The sequence below is a fragment of the Micromys minutus genome, assembly GCF_963924665.1.
Source record: "Micromys minutus genome assembly, chromosome: 26".
Classification (NCBI taxonomy): domain Eukaryota; kingdom Metazoa; phylum Chordata; class Mammalia; order Rodentia; family Muridae; genus Micromys; species Micromys minutus.
Genome location: NC_137961.1, coordinates 4,839,422 through 4,861,817, shown reverse-complemented (window position 1 = coordinate 4,861,817; position 22,396 = coordinate 4,839,422). Strand labels below are relative to the sequence as shown.

The following is a 22,396-nucleotide window of genomic DNA, read 5'->3' as shown; positions in this document are numbered from 1 at the left end:
CACTTCAGAGAGCTTATATGCATAATTTCAGTTTATAGACCCAGAGAAGAGAAAATGAGGGAAAAAATGACAGTCCTTGCAAAATGTGAAAAAAATCAAGTTGCTAATAGCATGAGGTGACATATAAGTCCTGCCTGTGTGCCCTGTCCTTTTCCCTCTGTCAGTCATTTCCATTGATACCCATGTCCTCTCTTTGATGATAGATCTTTGTATCATACATGCTTTGTTTACTTCTCAAATTTCTACCTATGCTGGCTGAGCGCTCACTGGCAGATTTTCCTCTGTACACTGACCCCGAATGGAAGGACTTAGCGTCTTGTTTAACACTTGTGCTTTCTTTTTATTTATTTATTTATAGAGATAAAGATTACCATTTAAGAACTTACAAATCTGTCGTCATGGCCAACAAACTGATAGACTGGTTAATTGCACAGGTAAGGAGGCAAACCGGTGAAGCTCTGCTTCCTTCTTTCTAACCTAAGCGAGGCTGGGAACTGGTGTTCACGTGACTCACTGTGACCTATGTTGTCTGCATTCATGGAGATAATATGAAGCTGAGTTAGGATTTGGATCTGATTTCAGGGACATTATATAGCCTTTATGCTATTTGCCTTTTCAGAAATAAGATGTTCCCATTTATAAAACATGAGCTGAGTTTCATCTAACAAACAACTGAACAAAAGCAAATAAAATCAGCCACTAAGCACAGTTTCATTATCAGTGAAGAGTAGCGATGTTCAGTCACTAGGTCGTCTTGCATGCTTTTTGTATTAATTTGCTTTAAGCATCCGTTCATTAGTCTTCACACATAATTCCTCTCTCCCATGTTGTTTTCTCTGATACCAGCTGGGCACGTATAACATGAGCTTTAATGTCTGTCAAGTGCATAGGGCGCACCAACTGTTGCTCAAAGTCATTGGATCTTAATGCTGACAGAGGTATTGAGAAAATTTATGATTATAACTAAAAGAAATTGCTTATAGGTTAAACAAATTCACACATACAACATGTCACAACAGCTTTTCAAAGACAGATTTATGTAGTTATTTTCATGGTAGGTCAACTAATAAGCGTTTGGATACATTCTGCAGACTAAACTCAAGAGACTATGAAAAGGCGATAGACACTTGATTGAGCTTGCTGCCTGAGGCAGGGGGTTTGCTTGGTTGAAATGCAGTTGTTATACATGAATACTTGAGTCAATTTCATAAGCTGCCTCACTCTTTTGTTTGTATTGGAATATCCTCATTTTTCTTTTATTAATAGGTAACAAAATACTAAACATACTAGATACTAAATTTAGATATTTAATTTAGTTATATGGTGCTTAAATATTAAAAATGAAGTGAGTCAATGTTTTAAGTTAAATATCTAATTTAATATGTATAATGATATATAAAGAGTATATATGCATATATATATATATATATATATATATATATATATATATATATATATATTGAGATTTCATTGTTTAGTGTTTATTTCTAAGTTCTTCAGTGTCACATGCTATATTCCACCGAGTATAAACATTTCCATTGAGAAGTTACTGTCTTGAAGGAAGGAAGTTACTTTGACAGGACCCTGAATCACATGTCCAGCAGCTCCGCGGTGTGATAGCTGCTAACACTTCTATAATGTTGGTCATGTGTGCAGCTGGGTTGGTTCTTTATTCAGTGAGAGACTTTTACCCACAATTCATGCAGTTCTATAATTAACTCATATAATGAACTCATATGATGTATAGTATATGGGAGTAGACCGAGGAAATATGTTTGGAGCAAAACATGATGCCAAACCAACCTTTAAGTTCTAAAGCAAAAAGTCAGTTACTAACTTTAGGTGGAGACAGTACTTGTATTTTTTAAGGTCTAAGTACAACAGGATAACTATTGTTATTCCTATTTTATCTGAAACAAAGTATTTGTCACTTAATTGTCTGAAACTCCCAGGAGGATGTCTCAAGCAAGCAGCATTTGATGCCAGCTGAGCTAAAACTGAGCAAGCTTGGGCCTGTGGCTCCCTTTCTAGAGTGTAGTGTTTTCCGATGCTCTCCTCCTCCCCGAATAGCCAGCCATTCATGGCTTCCTGCGTTGGTAAGGAAGCAAGCTAAAGTGCTTAATTTAGGGGAAGAGACAAAGTAAGGCTCCCTTCCCACCCAGACTTGAATAGGACTTAATCTGCACACTAATCAGTACTGAATGGATTTGGATGGCTAAGAGTTAAAACTACACCACAGTGCAGCAGTCCTTCCTCGGCTGTGAGCTATCTCTGTACACTGCAGATGTCTGCAATATGTGAACCATACCATCTTGGACACTGCAGTGACTTTGTTCTGTTCTGAATATACTCTCACTTGCTAGATTGATGCTTTTATTATAATGGCTTATCACCAAACACCTTATTCCACAGAGGTAGCGCCTCACTGGACAAGTATGTCAATGTACTACTAAAACATGTGATTTGTTTGTGTGTGATGGGCAGGAAACATTTATCTTTCTTAATTAGACAAGTTCTGGTTACATCCCCTCAAAGCACTGTTTTTCTGCTCCCTTCTTCAGTGCTTTCCAGAGCCAAGTAGACCCAGAAGGATTTTTAAAAGATGTAGGATCACAACAGTATTTCAGGTTACATTTATACCTCTTTCTTTTGAATGAAATATTAGTCTGGTAAACATAACATTTAAATAATCAAAACAGCTAAAGCTTTCACCCTAACGCTTTAAATAGCTACTGAAACAAAACATCAGGACACATGCAAGTGAGTTCTGACCTTTGAGAAGTTGGTACTCATTTGGGCTCATTTTTAATCTTCTGTGAAATTCTACTTCCACAGAAGTCCTGATGAATCCCCCAGCTAGGCTCAGGGTCTTTTTCTGTACACCAGAGAATCAGACTGATTATGAATCCTAACTAAATTGGATAATGATACTTAAGTAGGTGTTACTTTTTAAGATCAAATCCTTCACAAGACCCAAATTTCTGTAAGAAAATAAAATGCTTTTCTTTGAGTGTTTTAGTGTGTTTTATCTTGAGCTTGTATCTTGCTTTATAGATGAATAAATGTATAATTTCAAATGACTTCATAAAACTTATCAAATACCTGGATTGGTGAAGAGATGGTACAAATCTTCAGGCACAGTGCCAGTTTGCTGATGGATAACAGGGTTACCGTTTTCACAACCAAAAGTGGAGTATTATATCGGTTTTTATAGGCAGGGGAAAAGACATTGTATGTACAGAGATTACATTACTCAAGGTGAGCATGACACTGATTGAATTCAGGCAGTTGTAGGAAACCAGACTAACAAAAGAAAAGGGATAAGTTTGAAACTTTGGAAAGTGAAGCTGGAAATGAATAAAACCAAGACTTGAAGATCTTAAAAGCCCAAAGAGGTATTTTTTTTTTTGTCTTGATTATTAAGAAGTCTATCCGACTTTAGACTTTAGATCATGATATTCCTGTGTGGTACAGCTGAGTTCTGCAATGGCTGATGTTGGAATGACTCCAGAAAAAAAATGTTAATTTAGATCATGGAAAAGGAAATACCAAATGAGAATATTGATGGTAGAAATGGAATAAAAATGAGAATAGATTTGATAGAGTGCTTACATGCTAAGCAAAGGACCAGGGGAAAGTGATGTAATGTGTGGGAGATGTTTCTTAAACAATAATCCAGGCTCTATAAAGCCTCCAGTTGTCTGTCACCATGCATAGTGATTTATGTTTTGGTTAACAGGGTGACTGCCGTACCAGAGAAGAGGCAATGATATTTGCTGTTGGGCTCTGTGACAATGGATTTATGCATCACGGTAGGAACTCTTACCCTCAAACCTCACACATGGATTTCATTGTTTTGGTTCCTCTTGGGACATTGGGAGTGTCTCAGTGATCCACTAAGGTCAAGACAACCTGTCTGGGTCTTACCATGGGTCTCAGATGAGTCACACCATCTGCAACTGATTTTACTATTGGTACCATTTCTGTGTCACATGGCTGTTATCTACCAGTTTTTCTAGGTTTTTCTCTTGTTTTTTTAGATTTTGTTGACTACAGAAGAGCCATGACATGACTGAGAAGTTTTATTTTCTTTTTAAAAGTCTCATATACCAATTTAAATTCATTTTATATGAGCACCCAGCATCTTCCCTGAATGTTGTGTATAGTGGAAGGCATAGATGAGAACTTGTATGATTAATATTTATTGTTCATTTTAGGAAACCATACTCAAATTCCTCTTACAGAAATAAATCTTTGGAAATAAATATTTTTAGTCTATTAGATTTTTTCTTGCTTGATACCTTCAAAATCGTTAAAACATTAATATTTTAATTTTTTCATCTGTCAAGGTAATGAGAGTTTCCCCTCTATCTATACCATATTACACAGCACATGAAAGCAGTCTCTTTTTAGTTACTAATGCAATGTACTTCTCAACATCTGGCTGATGTAGTACTTGAATCCATTTATCAAGTACTTTCAGAAGGTTATCAACACCCTATGAAAGAGGAACACCAGTTATAGCCCTTTGGTGGCTGGGTATCCTTTCTCATCACATGCTTGATGGAGAATTCTGATTCATGTTTTTACATCTAGATCAATAGTAGTAGCATTAAGGTAATACTGGTCTCTGGAGAGCAAACTACTGATGGAAGACATTATAATATTTTAAGAAATTAGAAGTATAAAATCCAACGGACACCTCTCAATTATTTTTCTCTTTAACCCAAAGCAACAACAGGCAACAATTTGACATAAGCATTTATTGCCAAATACTAAGTGACAGCAAACGTTCAGCTGGAAGCTGTCCCCAGCCTGGATTTCTTGGTGCCTCTCTTGCCTGCTATGGGCCAGTTGCTCAGAGGAAATATCATGTGGTCTTCCGGAAAACAATTAGATCAGAGGCAAAACTTAGCCCAAAGTGTTTTTCCTTTCTGTTGTTCACTGTGGCTCATGTTGCTGTTTATTGTGTGGTGCGTAGTAGCTTCATTTGTCACCATGTTACCAGATGCTCTTCTGTCCAAAGATCACCCATGCACCATCTGCTCCACATTATTTGCTGGAACTCTGTCAAAACAATGGAATAAAATGCCCCTTTCGGTTGTTTGACACATGCCAAGCCATTTACGTGGAGCAATTCATTGTAGTGAAGGCTGGATGAAGATTTCATTGACCTTCATTTTGCAGATGAGAAAACTAATACGCAGAGAGTTTAGGTAACTTTCAAATTTTCACACTCAGAATTGATCCAAACCTGGACTGATTCATCACAAAGTTAAGTGCCCTGGGACTACAGCCTTCCCATTACCATGGATCACATTGTCCCACAAGACACTACAAGGTACTAATGCCAAAGAATGAGAAACATAGATTTCTCAAGCATTTTGATGGTTGTCAAGATTCTAGTCAACATACATTTTTATTATCTGCATCTGTCTGTAGTTTAAACAAAGTTAACAAAACATCCACCAATATACATCACATGTTACCAGTTCATACCAGTGATCTTTTGGGAATATGTAAAAACATTAACATTTGGATAAAAGAGATAAACTTTACCTTTGTAGAAATAAGATTATTTGGGAAGGCTGCTGTGAAACACAGAAGACCTAGCAACTCGTGGAAACTAAAATCACATGTTGCCCAGATGATATATTTCTAGTTTGAAGTGTTGGATCAAATGTGACCCCTCAGCAGGAGGTTCTCATATATAGAAAACTACTCTGTGTATTAGTTAGGGTTCTCTAGAGTCATAGAACTTATGGGATGTTTCTATATATTAAGGGAAATTACTGGAGTAATTTATAGTCTACAGTCCAACAATGGGTCACTGTGAATGGGAAGTCCAAGAACCTAGTAGTCCCACAAGGCTAGTTGTTTCAGCTGGTCCTCCATATAAGCTTGAATCTTGAAGAAATAGATTCCACCACACCGTGCTGGCCAATAAGTGAAAACAGGTGAGGAAGAAGAAAGCCTTTCTCCTATTGTCCTTATGGAGGCCCCCAGCAGATGGTATGGTCCAGATTAAAGATGTATACTAACACACCTGGACCTAAGCTGTTCTTTACTTGGAGCTTGCTTTGTCCTAGGCTGGCCTTGAACTCAGAGATCTGCTGGCCTTTGTCTCCTGGGATTAAAGTCATGTCCTACCTTGCCTGGACCTAAGCTTTTCATGGCTACTGTGCTTCAAGATCTAGATCAAAATCATGTGTTGTCCAGCTTCAAGATGTAGACCAGAGGTGCACCCTTCATTTCTGATTGTAGTTCGTTCCAGATATAGTCAAGTTGACAACAGGGAATCACTGGCACACTAGGCAACCCAGCTAAAATTTTTTCATAAGGATGTAGAGCATTAAAAGGCTTATTTTCTGAAGGTGGAAAAGGCCCCATGTTTTTATATTCAGAGTATGTGAGATTTGGGAATTATTTTTTCTTTAAATTTTGATTTTCATTTGGACAATGAAAGATTAAAATATTCATCACTGAGAAGATGCTACTTATTTTCAAGTAGAAAATCCTGCAGATAACAGTAATTTACAGGAAAGGTAAGCAGAGGTCACTGAAGGAAGCTGAGAGGTATATGTGAGAACACCTTGCTCTAGGAATCCAACACTGAGCTCATTCATGGTCAGCAAGAAATCCCTTGATATGTCCTGGTTTGGAAAATGAGCTTGAGTTTCAAGTTTACTGAAATTATTGAATCTCTCCATTTCTCTAGTCCTAGAAAAAAGTGAATTCAAAGATGAGCCTCTACTTTTCCGCTTTTTTGCCGACGAGGAAATGGAGGGATCAAATATGAAACACAGGCTGATGAAACATGACTTGAAGGTTGTGGAGAATGTCATAGCTAAGTCACTGTTGGTAAGCTGCTGCCACCTTAGGTTTCTTTCTGGTGTAGTGATTAACAAAGAACACAGTAACATGTTGATGCTATATTTCATTGTAAAGACCTACTTCTTATTTATCAGTAATGTTAGTATTTTACATTTCAGATTAAATCCAACGAAGGCAGCTATGGATTTGGGCTGGAAGACAAAAACAAAGTTCCAATAATAAAGTTAGTGGAAAAGGGGTCGAATGCTGAGGTAATATAAAATAGTATTTTTGATAAAGATTGTTATCAATACAGTGACAAACTGAAATTAATCATTATGTGTTTATTGAAGATGGTGTACTGAAGTTTTGTCACATAGTGTTGGGTTTGTAGCAGCTGGGATTGTGTCTCAGTGATGATTTGAGATGGGAGGTACAATCCATCCTAGAATTTTTTTTGGAATCTGTGTAGGGTGAGACAGTTGTTCTAGGTCTACCAGATGGCCCTTCTGTTCAGCCAAAGGCAGGATTTTCTATCTTCTGCTTCTTTTGTCTTTCCTGTGAATGTAATGTCTACAGTTAAAGTGAACACTTTGACTTTTTCATTAAATTAATTCTAATTGACATCTCTCACATCACTAGTTTGTTAAACAGTGGACTCTTATGATCATTGACTCCTTCACTGAGAAATATTCATTTTGTAACAGTTATATATTAGGTAGCATTCTAGATTCTAGGATTCTAGACATGTAGAAAGCAGATGACAGTCCCTGTTCTGAGCTGGAAACCTTGATGGGTTTCTTGTATACGCATGAGGAACTGAGTTTCATCAACAAAACCCACGTTTTGTTTTAAATAGTGTGTGTGTGTATGTGCTGTTATCCGATGCTTGGGAGGTGGAAGCAGGGGGATTGCTGCAGTCATGGGCCAGCCATCCAAGGCTGACTGTTGATTACCAAGACAATGAGAGACCTATCTCAAGAAATGAAGTGACCAGATGGGTATCACTTAACAATAAGAGTTGCCCTCTGGCTTCCACATGCATGCACATACATGTATATACAACACAACACAACACAACACAACACACACACACTCAAATGAGCTCTGTTCTATCTCTTTGTCTCCCTGTATCTGTCTTTATCTCTCTCTGCCTCTCCTTCCCTCTGTCTTCCTCCCTTCCTTCTTTCTGCTTCTCTCCCTCCGTTCTTTTCTTTCCTCACTGAGCTTAGAATGCTGTACCACAATGATCCTGGATTTGAAGACTATCCTGATACCCAACTTGCAAGGTACATAACCTTAAATAAATTCATCAGTCTTTCATAAAAATGTAAGAACTGCAATAGTAGAACATATGTAATTTGAAATCTGTGTAGTAAAGTCAGTGGTACTCTGTGTAAACTAATCATCAAGTTTTTTTATTCCACTTGAAAAGAAAAGTGTGCAAAATAAAGCTTTCTATCCAGCACTCCAAGTGCAAATTTATTACCTCTGGTTCATTTGTATTACGTTCATGTACCTGACCATCCAATGACCATGGTTTATTCTTCTAGGAACTTTTAGAGGCCGCTCTTAGGTCAGAGCATCATTTTATTCTGCCATAGATAAAAAACTGTCTCATTAAGTAACTGCAGTTCAAGACAGCAGTTCAAAACAGAGGACAGTCTTGCTGATTAGACATCTGGTCTAACTGTAGGGGTAATATCTTCCTTGTCTTCTTTCAGCATGTGCATTAGGTAAGACCTGTACTGGTTGGTCTGCACTTGCTTAGATTCCTGAATTTTTTTTTCATTCCTTTGTACTAGGTACACTTATGCTGATGGAGGCTGGAGATACAAATTGGTTGTAGTTCATTTATTTATGGAATAAAAATTTCTGAGCTAAATAAATTTAAAACAAATATTAAATATTTATTTTTTATATATGTGTGTTTGTATAATATATAAAACATACATCTGGAGACACATACACATCTATCTCTATCTACCTATCTATCTATCTATCTATCTATCTATCTATCTATCTATCTATCTATCTTAGTTTGTAAGTTAAGGGACTAGTTTAATTTTTTAAAGACTCACAACAAGAGAGAGCCAAAGATGCATGCAGTATTGAGGAAAAGCACTCATGGGATGGGGTAGTGTTGACTTCAATAAGACTCTGCAATCTCATTTCTATGAATTGTCTGTATTATTATAATTGTTACTCCATTCATAGTTCTGTTGTATAAATTTGTATAATGCTGTTGTGGATGTGGTTTTTATGTCCAAATGTGTACATGCTAAGCCTTCTCTGATTCAGTTTTGTGAAAACCTAAACGAGTCATTAAATTATTATTCCAATTATTTTTGCTATTTCCCCCTTAGATGGCTGGTATGGAAGTTGGGAAAAAGATTTTTGCTATTAATGGTGACCTGGTTTTTCTGAGACCTTTTTCTGAAGTCGATTGCTTCCTGAAATCGTGCTTAAACAGCAGAAAGCCACTGAGAGTCCTCGTGAGCACAAAGCCAAGGGAGTAAGTGACCCAGCGGAACAGGGACGGGTAGAGTAGCAATGCCAATCTCAGGTTGTCATTTATCATGGGCTTCCCATGGCATTCAACATGGATGGGACCTCAGCATGCCACTTAAAAATGATTTTAAAATGTTTATTTTAATAATTTAGGAAAATGTTATATCCATAGCTGGTATTTTTACTGACTTTAAAATACTTTTTATATGTAAGTATTCTATAGCTCACACACATTCAAGAATAGCTAAATGAATAGCTAGATGCATTATATGGACATTGTTCTTGAGTCTGAGTGCATTTTAAAGGGATTCTCCCCTAGAACATCTCTTTTTGACAATGCTAAGTCATTAGTGGTTATGGGTGCTTTAGCTCATAATGTAATGTACTAAGTTGCCTTAAAGTGTAAGTGTGGCTCGTTGTTATAGTTTCTCACAGGGAGCACTAGGCTAGAGGGCAGCAAAGAACCGCTGCAATGTCTCCTCTCTATGTATAATTATAATTCATTTCCCCCTCTGTATCTAGCCCTGTTTAGGGTAAGGCTATCTTAGTTGCCTGTGTCCTGACACATTTAAGACATTTAAAAGCAATAGAATATCTTAGAAAGGAGTATAAAGGTATTTGGAACAATTATTAGTGAATATAAGTATATGCCCTATGGCCACCCTGTTTATCCCTACAAAACCTGATCTGCTTACGTAGACATTTAAGTCAAAGAGTGTAGAGCCAATGACATAAAGACTAAATGGATGGGAACAAATCCTGAGCCATCAGAGTCCTGGGCCCATGTTTTCCAGTCATTCCTTAAGTGCGGCTCTGCAGTGTAGACTCCTGAAAATTGTCCTTTGACCACACACATGAGTGTATGTGCACACACTCATACACACACACAGAATGAATAAATGAATAAATATTAAAAATATTGCATTCTTATGTTTTCTTTTAATATATTTGAAATGCATAACTTTCCCTAATAGTCTTTTTATATTGAATCTTTAGACCATTCACATATATTTAAAAAATAAACAACCTTATTTTCACTTTTTGCAATATAAATAAGCTAGAGTGGCATTTCATATGGAAAATTCTCCTGTAAGTTACAACATTTATTAATTGTTGTGTATATGGTCTATAGACAGCAATACTGGTTTCCACTGAGGAGAGTGTCTTATAAAGTAAAATTCTCATAACTCCAAACTCTAGTAGACACTTTGTCCATCATGGGCTGTGTCCTGGCATCCCAAGCTAGGCTACCTGCTAACTGCTGGTAGAAACTTGTATCATTCTACCATGAACAGTAGACATGTGCTCATACACTGCGGTGTGCCTTGGCAATAAATAGGTATGAACATGTTATAATCATTGATGCTGCAAGAATACTCCCCTTCCTAACAGTTCCATTTGAAAGTGACTTTATAAACCTCATAGATTACTATGGGGTAATAATTACATAGTTCCCATTCTGTCTAAGCTGCTGCTTATGTAGAGTTGGAAGTGTTTTGAAGTCTTTGAAACATTCTAGATACAATGTTCATTTGCTTTGTGTCCAATGACACCTCCCTGCCTAATAAGGCTGAACTGGTTAGTTTTCTTGTCTCTCTGTGGCAAATAGATGACAGGAGCAACTCAAAGGAGGAAGGTTTTATTTTAGTTCCTGGTTCCAGAGGATTCAGTCCACAGTTGTTTGGCTCTGTGGTAGGCCAGAACATGATGGGACCCTGAAAACAGTGAAATGGAAAGGCAGAGGAAGCATTCAGGAGAAGATATAGCCCCTAACAACACATGGACCTGGTCCTCTATTTAGGTCCCATGTTCTACTTTTATTACCTCCCAGTAAGCCCAGACAATTGTGAGTCTATTAAAGTCTGACATCATCAACAAGACCAGATCTCTCCAGATCCACTCACTTCCCCCCAATCCATTGGCTGTCAAGTCCCCAGGTCATGGTTCTATTGACACATTTAACATCAACCATGACAAATGCATTCCCAGCCCAGTACAGTGTCTTAGGGTTTCCTTGATATTTTTGTTCATAAATTGATTTGAGTGTAACAAGGACAGTACAGGTATCTTGGGTGAATTTCTGCTATAACAGGTAACTTCTCAAGAAGTTCATGAACTAAAGTAGCTTCAGCAGGCTGCTTGTGCCCTAGTACGTACAGATCACTTATGGTGTTTACCATAAGTGAATGATTCTCACTTATAGAAAGAGAAGTGGGAGAGGGCAGAGAGGTAGTGATACCTCCATCTCTCAAAAAATAAATAAAATTTATTTTGTCTTAAATCACACTTTTTCCTTTTTAGGCTTCCAAGGTCACCTGGGTTGGGAGGCATCTTTAGATCAGGTCCAGAGAGCATGAGGCCTCAGGAGAAACTGTGTGGAAGCTTTGGTGGGGTTATTCTTTTCTTTCTTTCTGTTTTCTGTTTTCTTTTTGTAAGTTAAGTAGTATCCTGTTTGGAGACAAAAAGACAAAATATATGAAGTAAATACAACAATTTTCCTTTGATTCCAGCTGTGTTTTACACTTGATAACATCAAGGAACTTCTCCAAAAGGCTTTGTAGTAGCTGAATTCACATATTTATTTCCCACCAGAAATAGGACATTCCTCACGTATAATTTTATTAATTATTTTAATGGGCAATGTGGTTTTTCCCATTGGAAAAACATGATCTACAAAGGTCATGTTTTCATTTGAGTTTAATCATCCAAAGGTCATGCTTAATCATATTTAATTAGAGGAATTTTACATTTTTGCCTAAAATGGATTTCATGGTGTCATTTACAGATTTTGTTTTTATAAAATAGATAGAAACCTTCTTGAAGAGTCAAAGTCAGCCTCACAGAGCAGGGTTAGTTAGATGGGTAGACCTTACTGAGAAAGCGCCGAGAGGCTGCTGAGAATTCTAAACAACCTCCAAGTAATTAAGCACCCATTTGGAAGCTGGAAGGTAGTCCGGGCTCAGTGAATTCCTGATAAAATGATAGCATGTTGGACAGCTCTGTCCTCTGGAACTTGTCCTTGTTGGGCCTCTGGTGATGTTTGCAATGGTAGAAATGTATTAACTGTGTGTTTTGCTTATATTATTGTTTATAATGGAATGCCACAAGATACCCATTGCCATTTGTAATAGTAAGTCAATGAAAAATGCTTCTTCTTCTTCTTCTTCTTCTTCTTCTTCTTCTTCTTCTTCTTCTTCTTCTTCTTCTTCTTCTTCTTCTTCTTCTTCTCCTTCTCCTTCTCCTTCTCCTTCTCCTTCTCCTTCTCCTTCTCCTTCTCCTTCTCCTCCTCCTCTTCCTCCATCTCTGTCTCCATCTCCGTCTCCTTCTCCGTCTCCTTATCCGTCTAGCCCTCATGCTTTGGTCAGTTCCCTACTTGTAATGGCTGATCTTGGACGTCATCGTGACACACCTGAGGAAGGGGAACCTTAGCTGAGGAACTTGTTCTATGGGCTTGTCCAGGAGGGCATTTTCCTGATTGCTACAGGACAGAAGATGGCCCAGGCCTCTGGGAGTTATAACTCCTTGGCTGTTGTGTCTGGCCTGCACAGGGCAGCCAGATGAGCAGAAGCAGGAAGTAAGCCTCTAAAGAGCATTATCCTATGCTCTCTGCTTCTGTTCCTGCCTTGGCCTTTGCCATGGTTTCCCTGGATGATTGACATCAATCTATAAGATGAAATAAATGCCCATACAGCTTGCTTTTGGTCATGTATGCTAGCAACAGAATTTAACTAGTATAGAAACCAGACCCAAGTTTATCCAAGTGCAATGCAGCAGAATAAGGATGCAGAGCTAGTTTAGCTGTCCATTGCCTGTGCTTTCCCACAGACGACAGACCATCTATGTAGGAGTTTGTGGGCACTGTATGGCATCCTGATTCCATGCCTGGTTTTTGGTTAGGCAACAGCCAGTGTTACCTCCACCAGCTTCTCACTCACTGGCATTCTCCAGGTCGACCCTCTCCAGTTTTCTAGGGATTTTTTCCCTGATCTAGACCCCAGCAGCAGTCTCTCCTCCTGGGCTCCTAGCTTATAAATCCATCTGGGGTACAGTAATAGATCAAGTAGTGGAAGGTTCAGTTGGGACAAATGGGGAAGCAAGAATACACTCTAGTAAAGAGTAGTCTGAGCTGAGCAGCAACTGTGCTGGCCATGTTCAGGGCTTAGATTTCTCTCCCACCTGTTATCATTTATGATCCCCTCTCCTGACCCCCACACCCCTATTGGGGGCATTTTTAACAATGGAAGCAACCTAACAAAGAGGTTCCTCCTTTATGGAAAACTGTATTTGCTATAAGTAGATGAATAAAACGCAAGACTATGCATGAGAGATTTTAGTACCTAGGAGGTTGAAAAGTCCAGTGGGGGAAAGGTTAACAGCACTGCGCATGCTCCTTGGTGCGGAAGTTTCGCTGCGGTTGTCTAAGCTGACCTAGCTGGAGTGGTCTCTACAACCTATTGTTCTTTACATCCTGTTTTGGGGGGGCTGAGCTGGGGGAGCCTATCTGGAGTTTACCACCACCATTCTCCTTACATCCGGTTGAGGGCCCTGAGATGTCACAGCTGGAGGAGCCGCTACCTCCAAAGCTGAATTCCTGACTGCCATCTCAGGGTGTGTGCCTTGCTAAGATGGGCGGAGTTGTCCGATGAGTGCCCTTGGAACGGAGTAACACCCATCTCACCTCATTTTCTGGTTACTTTTAGGACTGTGAAGATCCCAGATTCTGCAGATGGGCTTGGTTTCCAGATCAGAGGCTTTGGCCCTTCTGTTGTGCATGCTGTGGGAAGAGGTGAGACGTTCTTTGGCACTGTGTGTGTCGGCTCATGCCTTGGCTGCTCAGTGTCTCACTGAAATGTATCCTCAAAGTGCTAGGAATAGTCCCCTTTTCACTGAAATAACTCTCTGAAAAAACATCCTGGAAATAACACATCAAAGCAAAACCTCAAAACTTCAACCTGTGTCCTTGCTCACGTCTACATGTCTAGCACTGGGGGAAAAGCCAGAGGACTGATTCAAGTTCAAAGCTAGATCAGGCCAGAGTGAGGGGAGATTGGAGAGATGGCTCCGTAGGTCAGTAGGTGAAATATTCGCCCTACAAACATGAGATTGTGAGTTCAGGTCTCCAACTCACACATTAAAAACAAAACACACACAGACCTTTGTGTGCTTGCATTTGGCTCTAATCCCAGCTCTGGGGACACAGAAACTGGAGAACCGCCTGGCTTTCTGGCTGTCTGGTGTAGTCCAAAGGCAAATTTTAGGTTGAGTGAGAGACCTGTCTAAAAACCTGAGGTGCGGTGTTCCAGGAAAGACGCAATCTTTGGCTCACCACATATGATTGTGCATACGTATGTACAAACACACCCATATACCCACACACATATGCACGCACAGATGCATACAGAAAAACCCATGAACAAATAAATAAAGTAATAATCCCCCAAATTCTTAATTATATTATTATTGTTACAAATCCGATTGAAGAATGACAACCACAATCGTGATTTTTTTTTTTTTTTTTGGTCCAGTTTAAATTACCAGGTTATTCATTCGTGTTTTTCTAAACATCAAATGAATTTTGAGGTGTTGTTCAATAATTTAAAAATGAGAGTTTTCAAGTCTTGTAGAGGGTTCAGGCTTTGATATCATCTTGCTATATATATTTTTAAACTTTTTCCTTTGAGGCCTCAAAAAGAAATCTCATAATGTAATTCATTCTAAATAGATTTTAGTGATTAAAAGAACAAGGGGCCTGGGCACTGGAGAAGGGCCTTTGGGAGCGGAGGAGGTCTCATGTTTACGTAAGCCAGCGAAGGTGGCTGTTTTCATAGGGTCTTCCTATCAGAACCAAGTTTGTCCTCTAAAATTAACCAGTGTGTGTATGATTAAAAAGTAAGTGTTCTCTCAAAAGAAGCAACTTTCCACCTAGATTTCCACAATGAACATTTAAAGCCTTTCCACACTTAGAAGTCTTTCAACACTGTGGAACAGACACATACGAGATAACACACATGGCTTCTGCGTTCAGTGTCCTGGAAGGGAAGTTTGTCTCCTACTTCTGGACAGTCACCACAAGCCTAAATGTGTAGACCTATGATCCCATCACCGTCTTTTGAGTGGATGGTCACCAGGTTCATGCTTTTTGTTTCCTAAATGGAAAAGACTGCATGGGGGGGGGGGTCTTGTGTTTTTCCTATCAGACTTAAAAAAAAAAAAAAAAGAAAACCTAACATTACTGATTCATTATCAAGCCAATTATGCGACAAGAAAGGGTCACTGCAGTCATTCTTGCTAGTATTGCTGCTTCCAGGCCACTAGGGTTCAGCCTTGGATCAATCTAAGCACCTTCCTGGCTCTTTCTTCAGACTAGCTGGAAGAAAAAGCGACAAAACGAGACCCCACCACACACGCGTGTGTTCTGCCTTCTGCCAGACCACTGGACGCCAGCTCTGTCCCCGGGAGGCCCCAGTGCTTCTCAGCCATCCTTCCACAGGATCCTGCTCTGCAGGCTCCTTCTCCGCCCCACACTTGCCTCTTGTCTCCCAAGATGCACTTCTTTCTCACCTCCCAGACACTCAGGTTGTAAGACATATGTCCCTCAGCATCCCCCAAGTATAATAAAGTTCAAATCCCAGGGACTTTGCTCCAGGCGGCTTGGACTCCTGGGAGAGGGGGTCACTCTGCGATTCCAGTCAGTCTCAGCTGTTCCCCTGCCCCCACAATAAGTTTTAGCACAGGCTCCCCACAACCCCACACTACCTCTAAGCTTGCACTCAAACAGAACGGCTTGTATGTTCATATGGCTGAGTGATGTTCCAACTTAGCATTGTTCACTGACGAAATATTCTTCCTTTCTCAAGGCCCAATTCAGTGTAGGAAAAAACATTTTTTAAGAATGAACCTTAAAAAAAAAAAAAAAAAGAAAGAAAAGAAAAGAACTTTAGAGAGGATTGAACAGAGAGTAAAAGGTATTTTATGTATAAACGTTAAAATATGTGTTTATGATTCCTTTCTGGGTAAAATTGCTTCTGTTCTTTATCTGATACAGGTGAAGCCTTTTGATTCTCACAGTCCCCCCGTTTGTGTTTAAAGGTACCGTGGCTGCAGCAGCTGGCCTCCAGCCAGGACAGTGCATTGTCAAAGTGAACGGAATCAATGTCAGCAAAGAGACGCATGCCAGTGTCATTGCACACGTCACGGCCTGCCGGAAGCACAGGCGGCCAATGAAGGTACAGGTTAGATTTCGTGGACCACTTGCATGAAGTACCTAGTGGTGGCGGGGACGACTTCAAGAGAAGCCTTGGTTTCCAGTTTTCTGCCAGTTCAAACGCAGCACTGTGAATCTGACTGCAATGGGTTTATTATTTAATCCTAATAGCTGTAGCTTGTCATGACTTTGTATTCTTTTGGTCTTATCACTTATTTAGAAGCATATTCTGAGGCGCCTTTTTTTTTTTCTTCCTTCCCACTCTCTTTCAAATCCAATTGTTCCTACGTGTTGAACCCAGGGCCACGAGCAAACTAGACATGTTCCTCTCTCAGTCCTCTTTATTCATAAGGATTTACCAGTAGTAAATTTATAGCTATGAAATGCTTTCTTGAGAGACTTTAGAATATATAGTGATCCAGAATGTATAAATATGCTTTTTGTATCAAATCTATGAGAAAGTCAAGACTTTATAATTAATTTTTAGGTAGAGTTATTTAGGTAAGTTGATTTAGCTTTTTGTTTTAAAATAAATACCGGAATATACTTGGCCTTCTGTTTAAATTTTTAGACACTATCCTTTGATCTGTTAAATACTGTAAGAAAGTGAAGTTGGATCCTAATATAAGCAAATTCTATTGTTATCTAGATAAAAAGTGAATATTGGCCTGGTTGAATAGCGTCTCAGGTTATCCAAATAGAGGCATCAGGAAACTACTGGGAGGGTCATCTGTTTTCCTTACTCCATGTGACCACATTCTCTTGCTTTTGAGAATCTGACTGCCCCAACTGGGAGGAGGATACATGGCTCTTTTTACTGAAGCTAGTGATGACATTCTGTAAAACACTTAACTCCATGGGCTGATTTGTATTGCTTACTAATAAGGTCAGAACCCAACTAGAAAAATCAGAACTTACACATAGTCTCACAGTTGACTCCGGATCAGAAACTAAGTGTTGAGCTGTACAAATGAAGGCGACCTCCACCTCTAGACCATTCTGAAAAAATCAAGCCTTCCTCTTAGATCAGCATTTTACTAAGTAAACCAACTGATCCACCCAAGTTTTACTCCTTTTTCATTTCCCCACCTCTCTCCTTGGAGAAGCCATGATCAGGAAATCATTAAGAAAAACAGTGAAGGCTGGAGAGATGGGTCAGTAGTTAAGAACAGTTAAGACTGCTCTTCCAGAGGTCCTGAGTGCCCAGCAACTACATGGTGGCTCACAACCATCTGTAATGAGATCTGATGCCCTCTTCTGGCGTGTTTGAAGACAGCAACAGTGTACTCACATAAATCTTTAAAGAGGGAAGGGAAGGAGGAGAGGGAGGGGGAGGGGAGGGGAAGGAGAGAGGGAGACAGACAATGAATTTACTGAGTACCATTCCCTGACAGCTACCCATTGACATGTAATGGGGAACTCCAAACCAGGTGACTTAGGAAATCACTATCTTCCTCTGAATTTGGCTAGAGGTGGTTCTTCTGAAACTGCTGATATGCCTGCCTTCTATGGGGACCTGGGGGACATAGATTCCTTCTTCATGGCACTCAGATATGTGTACCCAGCTGTCCTCCTGAGCTGTCTTAGGGTCTCTTGTAGGATTTTTCTTTGTGCCCAGTACCAAAATATCAGGAGGAAATGTTACCTTTCATAAACCCCTCTTCATGGATGATTCTTGCTACTACTAAACCTCTGGACAAATCGAGTCTTAGGGCCAAGGCCTTGGGTGAGAAAGACCTAAAAGAAGGCAAGGATAATATGTACCCATAGTGGTTTGTTGCATCCACAGAATGGCCAAGTCAACTAGCATGGATTTGTGTGTATATGGTGCTGGGGACTGAGCCCACAGCCTCATGAATGTTAAGCATGTTCCTACTCCTGAGTTCTATCACATACACGAACCTAGCTCTCATTTTAGTGATTTATAGCAGCATACTGGCTAGACAGAGTTGTGGAGCTGATCCAGAGAAAAATGGATGCTCCGCGTTATATCACACTTCAGTAATTTGATTTATTATCTTATTTGTAAACCTTAAAGCCATGTAACCCTTGAAGCGTTTATTTGGAGATCATCCCATCTGTCTTGTTTCTCTAAATAAGAATGGAACTGCTGTTTTAATTAAAATACAGGATGAGTTATGTATCATATGAAAGGATGTTACATGACTTGGGAATTCAGTACAATGAGAGATGTTCTTCCAGTTTTCACATTGGTTTGATTCATAAATACAGTTCATAATATATTGAAATCTATGTGTCTGTTAGGACTTTAAAATGGTATGCATAATTATAGGTAATTGGTGCAGCAAATGAATGCCCATTAGCATTTGCATATATTAAGGTATAATTTATAACTTGCCTAAAGATATACTTGGGGCACCTGAGTAAGACATTCGAGAACTGTATCCTATTTGAAAGAGTGAATCGTTAGTATAAATATGTAGAACACACCTTCTGAAGGCGATTTTAGATACAAAAAAAATTGGTGTTGAATTTTCATTTCTGTCCTTTCTGACCTTTAATTTTGTTTTCAAATGTTATTACTGTTAAACCAGAAAAATGAATAACGAAGATGCTCATGCTTCTTTCTAACACTGAGGCACATTAGTATGTTATTAATGGTTATGAAGTTAATACTAAACTGGCATCTGTGCAATACCTCTGAGTTCTCCCTTTCCTTCCTCTTCCTTCCCTCCAGCAAGATTCCATACAGTGGGTCTATGATAGTCTTGAAAGTGCTCATGAAGACATTCAGAAGTCCCACTCAAAGCCCCCTGGAGACGAGGCTGGGGATGCTTTGGACTACAAAGTAGAAGGTAGGTACCTTTTTATTTCTTCATATGATCCCGCTGTTTTCCATTGGACCTGTGTCTGTCCCCAAGTCCTGAGGTCTTATACTTTTGAGCCGTGACTCGTAAGCACATTCATATATCATTTTATCCATATAAGTAGTAATAAATAGTGGCTGACATGTGATACCATATCCTATTTTGTAAGGTCCTTTATTTTTATTTTCTTGGAGGCAGGTTTTACCTACTATATGGCCCAGGCTGGTCCAGACTATGGGATGATGTTTCTGTCTTTGTGTCTGAAAGGATGGGATTATATGTGTGCATCCCATCTTCTGTAGCAGAGCCCTTTCAGTGTTTTCCTAAATTTCTCAGTCATCAAAACAGAAAGTCTCACCAGTTACCTGCTACCCTCATTCGGGAAGAAGAAAGTGAGTTTGTTTAGGTCCAGGACTGGGTGTGGGTGTTAAGTCACATCGGGGGATGCTGGGGCAGGGAGTCCAACCTAGCGTTTCCTTCTTGGAGATGAATGCCATTCAGATGTTTTTGTTCCCATATGGTTCATCCATAGATAGCTTCCCTGAAAGCTAGGCAGAAAGGCAGACTCTCTACTTCCATCCCAGGTCTATTGGATCAGGTCTCCATTTTCCTAAGATCTGTTTCATACAGTCATGTATGAAACCCCAAGGTTGGGGTGGTCTGTAGCTTCTTTAAAAATAGACCCCAATTCAAATTTTATTATATCCACACCTTGAGAAAAGAGGTAAGTATATATACACGTGCCACACATGCACACATACATTCACACATACACACATACACTCGTCTATCTTTTGGTAAGGGCTCTTGCTTCTTTTTCTGTTTGTTTCCTAGTGGAGAAGTCCTTCTTTGAACCGTGTTCAGTGGCTCCTTCACCTATGCAGCTGAGGCTATTGTATTTATGCCCACACTGGTCAAATGCCATGACTAATTTGTTTTCAGAACATTTCCACAGACGTTCTTGTATTCACTCTTACATTATTGTTGTGTCCTCCCAACATATTTATCTGTGGGAATCTCTGGACACTTCTATTACACTGTGAATTTCCTCTACATAAATAGTTGGAAAATTATTCTCTGGACAACACTTCAGATATCATATGTGTGAAAAATCTGTCCTTTTTCAGATAGCACCTGGGCGTCTATCTCTGTTCTTGTGTTCCCAGGGAGTTAGCACACACTCACTACTAGTTAGGCTGATAGCCTTACACCATGCCTTTGCCACCAATGCCCCTTGAAATCTCATGTTTCCACCATGATTTATGACAGTGATGCTACTACCATCAAGGTGTTTCCACATTTTCTCTTTCATGTAATATTTTGGTAGAATGATCTTCAAAATCTAGAAGGATAATTTCTTTAGTATTGTTGATTGAGCAGCCAGATAATGTGGTGTGAAGTTGGGGTGCAACACACTGTCCCATTGAGTGGAGGTATGCCTCTGGCATATGAATGTACTTACTGCCTTGGAAACTCTTAGACTCTACCACTTAAGTAGTTTCAGGGAGGTCATGTGATATAATATGGTTGACTTATTGGCTATAGTGATTAAAATTAACTTCTAATTTCCCCCCATCCAGGAGAGGATAGAAGCTGAACTTTTAGCCAGGAGTCATATGCTTGATTCCCTAGCTCCCATTCTGAAGTGATCTTAGGGGTTACCTCATATGTTTAACCACAATTCACAGTTAGTTTCACAATCTCATTGTGAATAACAAAAGAGCACTAGGCCTATAGCTTACTATGTAGAACACTCACTTACCTGGCAAGCATCAAAGCCAACTTTGACTCTGGCATGTCATAAATGGGGTATGACCTTCCTATTGTGCTTACTCCTCAGACTCGGGATGCTGCAAAAATCTTATTCATTTATTATTTTCATACTTGAGCGTGTGTCCATTCATGGGCTTGTGACAGTGAGAACATGGGTGGTGTGCATGTGGAAGGCAGAGAGCAATCTTGGGTGTGATCCTCAGGAACTCCATCTACATCCTTTGAGACAGTATCTCTCATTGTTCTTGAGCTTACGTATTAGGCTGGGCTGGCTGGCCAAAGAGACCCATGGTTCTCCTGTTTCTGACTTCCCAGCACTGGGATTACAAACATGTGCCCCTCTACCCAGCATATTTATATGGATTCTGGGGACCAGGCTCAGGTCCCTCTTGCTCTAGAGGAAAGCACTAATCCAGATGAGCCATTCTCCAGAATCTCAACTCTAAGGATTTTCTTTAGTGGGAATAAGGGTCAAAGACCCACTGTGTTTGCTCTTACTGTGTGGTATCTGTATGCACTGATCATGAGGGGTTTTCTCTTCATCCATTGAGGGATGCTTAGCTTGATCTGTCCAATGCATATGTACTATAAGAACTATCTCAACCTTATTAGAACTGTACTGTTGTTATGATAAGATGTAATGCTCACAATAGAATCAGCTCCTGCAGCTTTTATTCTCCATGTGGAATAAGTTGGCACTACTCCACATCTCTTATAGGACTTTGGTGTTCTAAATAAATATTTTTCCTACTAAGTATGTTATCTACTAGTTTCTTTTATGAAATTATAGGTATTTTCTCCTAAGCTCATGAATGTATGCTAAACAGAGTGTAGTTGAAAGTTATAGGTGGAAATTTTATTCTAGTGAACAGTGATGGACCTTTTCCATGAATTCTTTCTCCAAGATGCTGTTTGGGAAACTTCAAGCATCTGGAACCAAAAATGATCTAGCATCTCCTTCCTACCTTTGAAATCTGACCTGCTTTGTGGTTTCCTTTGGTTATTTGATCCTTGAAGTATATTTTCCTCCCATATTTGAGACCATTTTAGAATCTCTGATGTCGATCCGTACACGTCTTCTAAACAGACTTTTGCTCATTTGTTATTTTGTGTGGGTGTTTGTCTGCATGTGTATGCATATGTGCCAAGTACATGCCTGGTACCCATGGAGCCCATAAAGGGGTTCACAGATGGTTATGAGCTACCATATGGATACTGTGAATTGAACTCAGGTTCTCTGCAGGACTAGAAAGTTCTCTTAACTGCT

The 22,396-nt window shown here is 39.5% G+C and overlaps 1 protein-coding gene across 3 annotated transcripts in view; it reads left to right on the top strand.

Annotated features, from left to right (window-relative positions):
- The window catches only part of PREX2 (phosphatidylinositol-3,4,5-trisphosphate dependent Rac exchange factor 2), a 253,206-nt gene that overhangs the window by 111,276 nt on the left and 119,534 nt on the right, over positions 1 to 22,396 (top strand). For all 3 annotated transcript variants that reach the window (XM_080938801.1, XM_080938800.1, XM_080938802.1), the window contains 8 exons: positions 359 to 434; positions 3,740 to 3,812; positions 6,719 to 6,861; positions 6,993 to 7,085; positions 9,180 to 9,328; positions 14,025 to 14,110; positions 16,414 to 16,550; positions 19,227 to 19,344. In XM_080938801.1, the coding sequence (XP_080794927.1) occupies positions 359 to 434; positions 3,740 to 3,812; positions 6,719 to 6,861; positions 6,993 to 7,085; positions 9,180 to 9,328; positions 14,025 to 14,110; positions 16,414 to 16,550; positions 19,227 to 19,344 (875 nt within the window). The remainder of the gene's footprint in view (positions 1 to 358; positions 435 to 3,739; positions 3,813 to 6,718; positions 6,862 to 6,992; positions 7,086 to 9,179; positions 9,329 to 14,024; positions 14,111 to 16,413; positions 16,551 to 19,226; positions 19,345 to 22,396) is intronic.